This window comes from Arachis stenosperma, chromosome 7, assembly GCF_014773155.1.
Source record: "Arachis stenosperma cultivar V10309 chromosome 7, arast.V10309.gnm1.PFL2, whole genome shotgun sequence".
In the NCBI taxonomy this organism is placed as follows: Eukaryota; Viridiplantae; Streptophyta; class Magnoliopsida; order Fabales; family Fabaceae; genus Arachis; species Arachis stenosperma.
In genome coordinates this window covers 21,027,803-21,036,688 of record NC_080383.1, presented here as the reverse complement: position 1 = coordinate 21,036,688, position 8,886 = coordinate 21,027,803, and the positions used below count along the sequence as shown (strand labels likewise).

General features: G+C 29.9%; 2 protein-coding genes across 8 annotated transcripts; both read right to left on the bottom strand.

The window, feature by feature from the left end:
• Positions 1-915: 915 nt before the first annotated feature.
• Positions 916-4,042, bottom strand: LOC130941438 (uncharacterized). Of its 3 annotated transcripts, none has more exons than XM_057869941.1 (10): positions 3,846-4,042; positions 3,520-3,585; positions 3,006-3,168; positions 2,808-2,899; positions 2,581-2,719; positions 2,399-2,473; positions 1,834-1,955; positions 1,681-1,756; positions 1,384-1,443; positions 916-1,181 (listed from the first exon to the last, which is right to left on the bottom strand). In XM_057869941.1, the coding sequence occupies exons 3-10, from the start codon at positions 3,153-3,155 to the stop codon at positions 1,038-1,040; spliced, it is 858 nt and encodes a 285-aa protein (XP_057725924.1). In that variant the 5' UTR covers positions 3,156-3,168; positions 3,520-3,585; positions 3,846-4,042; the 3' UTR covers positions 916-1,037. The 3 variants fall into 3 exon arrangements, with proteins under 3 accessions (XP_057725924.1, XP_057725926.1, XP_057725925.1); XM_057869943.1 differs by having other exon boundaries at positions 3,006-3,413; positions 3,846-4,041; XM_057869942.1 differs by lacking the exon at positions 3,520-3,585 and having other exon boundaries at positions 3,846-4,041.
• A 1,252-nt stretch (positions 4,043-5,294) lies between these two features.
• Positions 5,295-7,956, bottom strand: LOC130940158 (CBS domain-containing protein CBSX3, mitochondrial-like). Of its 5 annotated transcripts, none has more exons than XM_057868213.1 (7): positions 7,721-7,851; positions 7,511-7,557; positions 6,400-6,666; positions 6,250-6,331; positions 6,103-6,176; positions 5,722-5,782; positions 5,295-5,641 (listed from the first exon to the last, which is right to left on the bottom strand). In XM_057868213.1, exons 3-7 carry the CDS (start codon positions 6,655-6,657, stop codon positions 5,496-5,498), a joined length of 621 nt encoding a protein of 206 aa, XP_057724196.1. In that variant the 5' UTR covers positions 6,658-6,666; positions 7,511-7,557; positions 7,721-7,851; the 3' UTR covers positions 5,295-5,495. The 5 variants fall into 5 exon arrangements, with proteins under 5 accessions (XP_057724196.1, XP_057724198.1, XP_057724199.1 ...); XM_057868215.1 differs by lacking the exon at positions 7,721-7,851 and adding an exon at positions 7,694-7,712; XM_057868216.1 differs by lacking the exon at positions 7,511-7,557 and having other exon boundaries at positions 7,721-7,956.
• Positions 7,957-8,886: the final 930 nt, after the last annotated feature.

The following is an 8,886-nucleotide window of genomic DNA, read 5'->3' as shown; positions in this document are numbered from 1 at the left end:
ATCCGGAAAAAGTGATTTGTCTGTCATTAACTTCAGAAAAGGAGCTTAGGAATATTTTTGAATTACAACGTATGTCCCTTCTCTCTACTCTAAATGATTTTTGGAATCCCCATCTATTGGTATTTTTAAGATTAATTGTGATGCTAGTTATTTTGGTTCGGGTGATCGTGTTGGTTTTGCTTGTGTTATTAGAGATTGTAATGGGAGTTGGCAAAGGGGGTGTTTGGAAATGATTGAGAGTAATAGTATTCTTCAAGGAGAATTATTTGCTATTTGGAGAGGATATTTCTTAACTTAATTGGGATGCGGGTCAACGAGATGTTATCTGTGAGACGGATTGTGTGGAAGCATTTAATCTTGTTACTCAAGATGGTTTTGGGTTTATTGATCCATTGGTGCTCAAAATAAGAGATATCATGCATTGGAATTGGCGTGTTGACTTTCGTTTAATTATGAGAGATGCAAACACGGTGGCAGATACTATGGTAAAGATGGCGATGAAGTTACAACTTTCGCATATGGAGCTTCTTTCACCTTGAGAGGAGTTTAAGAGTAGTCTTAAATGGGACTATCCCTCTATTTAAGCAGTTCCTTATTTTGTTTGTTTTGTTTTTCTTTATTTAGTTTATTTCAGTCACAAAAAAAATCTAAATAAAGATGTAAACAAAGATACCAAAAAAAAAACAGAAAAAAAGGGAAAACTCTTAATTAAGATCAACTATGACTTAATACAGGAGAATAAGTGAATTATTCATAGGCCAATTCTATGGTATTTATGAGTTATTTTCTAAATTTTGCTTAACTTATTTTTTATAATAAATTTTAATTTTTTAAAATTATTTATTTTTATATTTTTTAAATTAAATATTAATTTTTAACCTTTTTAATAAGTAGACACCACACTTTTTAGTACCATAACATTCAGATTAAAAACTATCATTAAGAATATAACTCATTTGAGTAAATCAAATGTCTATACATTTGTGGCAAGCTAAGTAGTATCAATGGTTTATGAATATTTATAGCAGTAAGATGATCTAAGCCCTCTTTGTGTGTTTTGCTTTTGTAATAGTTTTGACCATACCCTTGGCAATCTTCCAGAACCAAAATATGTTCATCATTGTCAGCACAGATGGCACCACAAACATAAAGTAATAGCACAAAGCATTTACCTCCTTTACCTGAAATTATAAATTAAAAAAAAAAATTGAAGCACAAAACAGATTTATTTATATCACCAATTTTACTTTTTTCTATTTCACAAAATATAGAGAAATTAGGCACTAAAAAATAAAAATAGGAGCCAAACAGACCCTAATGATTTCTTGCAATATGAGAAGATTGAAACAAATGTAACAAGGAAATCAGAGAGCAAATGCTAACCTCATCAAAATGGACCCACATATGGTAAAAGAAGAAAATAAACAGAAAAATCCTAGCAACCTGCCACAAAGTAGATTAATAATTAACCACCCCAAGTCACCAAACACATTCAAATTAGTGAAGTTGCCACAATATCCCACAAATATTATGTACAAATAACATATCTCAAGTAAAAAATACATTAAAAAAGCACTAAAATTAAACTCATGCATGGCAGAGTCAACTAGGCAACCTTTCATACACAGTATTTAAAGGTGGCAGAATTAGAGTTAAAGTCAAGGGTATAATGGACATTACCAGCCACCCAAGGAACAATGCAATGCCATTCACAATATAAAGTTTGGAGCTCTTAAGACCACCAACATCCAAGTACCTATATATGTAATTAATGCAATTAGTAATATTGACAAAGTATGAGAAATTAAATGTATTTCTGAATAACAGATTTACCATCTTAGGTTTATAGATGGAGTGGTGCTCTCAGAAAAAAGAACCATTAGTATGTAGACTTGAACTTGACCACTTAGCAGAGATATTAAAATTGAAAGCATGGATATCCCATGGTGTAGAACCTAAATGTAAATGAATGAAGATGGTTAGCCATTAAAAATAAGGGTAAGCAATGGCGAATTCATCCTTCACTATTTGAAAATAGGATGACAGATTAGTCATTTCGTATAAAATCTGTCATTTGATTAACAAAAATATTATTTACACACTAAAAATTAGCCACCAAATCAGCTATCATGTATTTACATGTGTTGTTTAACTCATTTTCAACGTATATTTTGTATTACAACATGTATTTTATGTAGGTGGCGGATTGAATTTTTAGGATTAATGTCTGTTTTTTTTTTTTTTTTTTCAAAATGCAGATGGACAAACTTGTGGGATGAAGGACGGATTTGTCATTTGAAAATTCTAGACTACCCATATGTTTCTATGCATCCTATCATGTATTAACATAACAATAACTAGCATCTTGCAGGCTTGTATCTTTAAAGTTTCAACTTACATATTCCAGACCCCCTAATGCTGGAAAATGCCAAAGAATCATCACCAGATCTGTTACAAAATAACCAACAGAAATCTGTACAAACATAAAAAAGAACAAATAAGCCAACTGCCATAAATATCAATATATCTGCCAAAAATATTGATATGACTTATGAGACCAAAATCAAATTTTGCTTATACCCCCAATGCTGTATTTGTAAGAGTTGATGACCTATTAATAATTAGGTCTTCATGTGAACCATCCTTGAAAATGTCTGATATGATAAGGAAGTAAAAAGAAGCAAATGATACAAAAAGAGCATGGAATGTAGAGATTCCCCTGCATTAGAAAAAAAAAAACTGTAAATAATTTATATAAATAATTATAATTGCAAACACGAATAATAATTATGAGCAAGGCATTTCACCTGTTATTCCATTCAATTTTCTGTATAGTGCTTAATTTGCCATATGCCTTATTGAACAATAGAGAACTCAAAACAGCACTTGATCTATACACCTTCAAGAACCAAGAGAAAGGATCAAGCTTCAAAATTTCTTACAAGAATTTCTAAAAGTTATGTCCTTAGATATGCAAATATTGTTTATGATGCCGGTGTACTTACAAGAAGACATAAGATGATGCCGGCGAAAACAGATGCCAGACACATGATTTCTTTGCTGGGAATAGCAACAATATCATGATCATAAGAGAAAACAGAACCAAAATAAGAAGTGAATTTCATTAAGCTCCCCCCTTGTTGAAATTTGCTCATATGAAAAACCAAACTGCATCAAAGACACAATAAGCACATGGTTCACAGTTGTCTCAGCACAATGTATATGAAAGCTAGAAAATCCTTCATTTGAATAATGCAAGTGGACTTTCCTTTTTCAACAAAAAGAACTACTACATATAAAAAATCCAATTGATTCTTCCATATTCCGTAGTAAAGAAGCTAGCAATTCTTTTGCTTCTTTATTCATACACACGTGTGTATATATATATTCTGTCAACTCTTGAAGCCCGTCTTCTGTGACTTTGACAACCATGGTTAGCACTAACGTTTATGGCAACACATAAAGCATGACCCAGATGACAAAATTTCTTGGAAATTAAATTAGAAACTACTCATATACTTTTCAATGGTACTGTACTGATCCGTCGCAAATCGAAACTTTAGTTTGATGCTGCCTAATGGATTACTGCATACACAAAAGTAGGATTCAAACTTCAATACTTACTTAAGCAGACAAGTAAGCTAATCATTCGACAATCCAAGTTGGTTATATATATATTGATTAAGTAGTATAGTAATCTGAACTTTGCCATGAACAAGAAAAAAAATCATGAAAAGGAGTAGAAAATGGTCAAAACTCGGAAAGGGAAAAAGGGCATCTTCACATGTAAAGACAGAATACAAGTCATACAACAAAAAGTGAGCAGGGATTATATTTTTTCATACCAAGAAGCACTGCAAAGAAAGACTCTTTGTTCTTCAATCACAGAAACACCAAGTGCAGAGAAGGAGGAGGAGTAGTGGTGAAGAAGTAGTTGAAAGCAGAAAACATGTTGAGGAGAAAAACCAAGATGCAGAATCTCGTTCTTCTTATGTTCACTCAGTTGTGTCTTGTGTCTGTAGTTAACTAGCCTGTTCTGCAAGTCACCATCACAATCTTACTTTTCTAATGATAAATGATAAAAAAAAAAATGTTAAAGCGAACAAGATATCTTTTTAACTAAGTCTATTTACTTTTTATTTATATACTTGTTTTTTCTTTTTTTTTATTAAAATTTTTTATTCTTTTTTTAAATTAATAAATTAATTAAATTAAATTATCAGAATGACTTGGTTTTGTATATGGTGGATAAAAATATCACAAAATTGCTTCGAAGTTTCTACGTGTACTGCTTCTAGAATTCTTTATATGACTTTATTATTACCCCAAAACTTGTACGTTACAAAGACGATACTTATACCTATATTCGGCATTTGAACCCACCTAAAGTCAATGTTTTAGACTTTTAGGTAACTTTAAATAATTTTTCTCCTCTTATTTTAAAGAGCTAACCTTATATATAAGTGGTCATTTTATTAGGACTATGTTGTGATGATTATGTAACTATAATATTTTAAAACATATTATTAAAATTAAAATAATATTATTATTTTATTATTAAATAATATTTTTTAAAAGATATTGTTTAAAAAAATATTATTAAAATATAAAAAATATTACTTTAATTTTAATAACATTTGTTCCATTTCTCATATTTTAATCTCTCTTATTTGATTTTCCTGTAAATTTTTTAAATTTAAATTCAAGTCAATTGATTGTGAGATAAAAAAAATATTATTTTAATTAAAATGATTATTTTAATTAATCTCATATTATTTATATTATATGTTAATTATTTTAAACTCTAACATAAATAAAGAAAAGTAGATTAATAAAAATGTTAGTGGTAATTATGTAAAAAAATAACATCGTTCCCTATTTTGTTGATGGGTAACTTATATTTTCTTAGAAAAGCTTGTTTTAAAAATTTCAGTAAATTTTGACAAAATAAAACAACTATTATTATTATTATTATTATTATTATTATTATTATTATTATTATTTAAAAACAATAATATCATATTCATATGTCAAATCATTTTAATAACCAAATTCAATCAAGTTAGTCCAATAACTTAGGATTAATAACAAAAAGTTCTAGTTAAAGAAAAAAAAGGGGACATAAAAAAAGAAAAAAAAAATAATTAGACTTAATTACAAAAATATTTTGTTTATCTAACCTATCTCATTTAAAGAGTAATCAGCTCTGCTTCTTAGTTTCTTCAGTGTGAAATAGAATACCCTAAAAAAAGAGAGGGGGTGGGGGGTGATCTAAACTAGTGAAACAAGCTTCAGAAGAGAACAGAATTCCATACTGCATTCATATGCAGTAGTGATTATTAACATGAAAATTCAAGTACTATCCATAAAACTTAAGGGAAGTTCAAGATTAAAGAAGCAAACAAAGATGGCTCTCTATAGCCTAAAACATTACATATCTACAAGCACTCAACCAACCTCAACCTTATTACATAATCCATTTTCATCATCATCATCTAATAACCTCCTTGTATATAAGCGTTTAAGCGATCAAGCTCTTGCCGATGCTCGCTCACCACAGCGCGAACCACGTCACCGATGGACACCATGCCTATCATCCCACTATCATCATTAATGACAGGAATGTGTCTGATTCTGTTATCTGAAAAAATTAAAATAAAATAAACATAAGCTAGTACCTTATATTTGTTCATGTTAATTACCAAGAAGCACATACCATACCTGTCATCAGTTGCATCGCTCGCAGAACTCTTGTATCGGGTGTCACCGTGATAAGTTTGTTCTGCACAAACCGTAATGATTTTTAATATCATCAATGGTAGCTGTATTAAACTACTATTTCACCTTAGTACATGACAACAATAAAGGGCCCACAAATTCAGCCCAACAGAATACATAAATTCAATTATAATTTTATTATGGTATCAGAGTCTTAGTATCCTCCTTAAAAAAGATACATAAGCTATCCTTGTATTCTGTTGAATTTATATAATTGAATTTATGTATTCTGTTGGGCTTATTGTTGTCATGGACTAAGGTGGAAGAGTAGTTTAATAAGCTCAATGTTGAATAAAAATTACTTCAACAAACAATAATTTATACCTCTTCAGTCATAATATCCCCAACCTTGGTGGACTTGGATGATCTTCCCTGAACAATGATCTTCCTGAGGTAATCTGGATGGCAACAAGATCATCATATGAAAAATAGACGCTTTTATATTTGGACTATCCATGAATATATTCATACCTCTTTCTGTTATAATTCCAGCAATTGATTTCTGCTCACCAGGTTTCACCACAACCAAAGCTCCAACATTGTTTTGTGTCATCTGTACATGAATTGTGTGTAAACATCTATACATCCTTTGAAAAAGAAAACAATATCAAGCATGTATACCGATTTAACAGCATCATAAACGGTGTCTTCTGTGGTGCACCAAAGCCAGGATCCATCTGCACTTTTTCCTTTCCCTTTCAAGATGTCTGCAACTGTCGTGCTCTCGAAACCCTGCTCTTCCATCCGAGAAGGCGCGCCGGACTCAAACCGCGAAAACCCAACTGGCTGCAGTAGGGGACTTGCCATGCGGATTCTTTGCAAAACAGCATTTTTTACTACACTTCCTTGTGATAAGAACACTCGCAATCCTCCTTGCATTTTAAGACTCTAGTAACCAAATAACAACTCTTAGATTCTCAAGCTTAAGCCTATAGAATCACATATGAATGGAACAAAACTACATAACTATAAGATCTACAAAGAATTATACACATAACACAAGAAACAAAGTATAAATGCATATAAGTCAATCCACTAAAAGCAAAATTCAGATGTGGTTTTGATGAGAAAATCTATTACTCAAATTAAATAAAAAAAATAATTTGGCAGATAGTGTTATATCACATTGAAAAATAGAACTTGATAGATGACTATACAAAGGTTTTCAACCACAACTATTTACAGAAGCAACCAAAACCTATGGATAATTCAATTTTTCCAAGTAGTCCACACCACAATTAGTGTTATATCAGTTGCATCCTATGCAGAACTGTATCAAATTTATAACTGTTTCCAGATTGAAGGCTTAAAGAATTAGGGTTGAGTTAACAAACTCTTAACTCACTAGAAAGTTCTTGAGTATCCAAATTTAGGTCCCCAAATCAAGTTTATGAGTTGAGTTTGACGATTCGAGTTTAACTAAGCTCCATGAATTTAGATGAACTCTCGAGTTTGACACAAAACTCAAGACTGAGTATATGCTCATAGATACAGTAAACAAAATTTCATACATAACTTCTTAACATATTAAAGTAAGAAAGACTCAAATTTTATATATAACTTCAGTGGGAAGGGAAAGAAAGAAAGAAAGAGAAAAAAAATCAATCTCAAACTTGAAAAATGAAGTATGAAACAGAACAGAACACCACTTCCAAATCAGAAGCATCAGATGCAGAAAAATTACAAAAGTAAATTCAAGGGGGAAAAAAAAAGGGAAAAAGGAGCCATTCACCTTCTCCTCTTCTAAACCATAGATTCAGTATGGTCTAAAAAGCTATTCTGCAATAAGAGATTATGTGTAAGAACTAAAAAGCTAGCTACTCAGATCCTTCATCTGCCAAAATTGTTGTATATATTTATATACCAAGAAAAAAAAAATCATGGGAATTTTGAAAGAAAGAGAAAGAAGCTATACATATAACTTTCAGACATGAAGGCCTACCAGAGAGAGTGATGAGAGTTCAGTTGAGAGAAAAATAGATAGCAATAGCACTTGGGTGAAGTTGAGTTGTGTTGTGTTGTGACCCTTTTAGACACTTCATAAAACTTGGTCTCTGAAATCACACCGTGTGTGTGTGGTGGGGACCTCTACCTATATAGTTTAAGGATTATGACATTATCCACTTCACCTTCTTTTGTTGCCGATTGTTGATGATGTTGCAATTTGCAACTTGCTCACTGATTCTGATAGCTTCATCTTATCTTATTCTTGTGCTTCCTCAACTTTCGTAAATAAAAAAATAATTAAAGAAAAATTCAAGGAATCTTTTATTTTTTAGTTCATAACTCTTTTTTCTTTTTCTTTCTTTATTTATTTTTTGTGTTCACTGAAAACAAGGGGCTAACGCCCAAGGAAAAAACAAAATAGACGCAATTATTATCATCAAATACGGTGCATTTATATGTTATTTGAAGGTGACATGATTTCTTGGAATCCCAGCTTCATCTGCATTATCATAGATGAATCACGTTCTAATTATACTTTATTTCATTTCTAAGGTTCATAGAATGTGTCTGATTAGCAAATACTATTTTGGCTTCTCATATATTGAAGACGACTTTAATTTTTTTTTTTTGGTCAGGTAATTAATTTTCTTTAATTAACAGTATTTTTTTTCGGGTATATCTAAAATGAGCTCAACAATGATGTGCTTATTGAATAAGCTATATTTATATAGACCATTAGATTTTATAAATATAAAAGAAGAGCATTGATGGACTTTAATAAATATAGAATATCCTAGTACATAAATAAATATTTTAAATAGCAATACTTTAATACATAATACTTTAAACGGCAACAGAATCTTTTATTCTTAAATAATTAAATATAAAATATATAAATATATAAATATAAAATATATAAGTATTTTTTATTTATTAAAATTAATTATTATGCAAAAATTTTTTATACTATTAAAAAATTATATTAAAATAATATTTTAAATTATAACATAAAAATATAAAATAATTAAAATTTTATTTTATATTACTTGATAAATAATTAAATTATTATATTTAAAATTTATTAACTAGCTACTTTTATTAAAGACATTATTATATAATATAACTTTTTATAAAAATATTTTAAAAATATAATTTATTTAA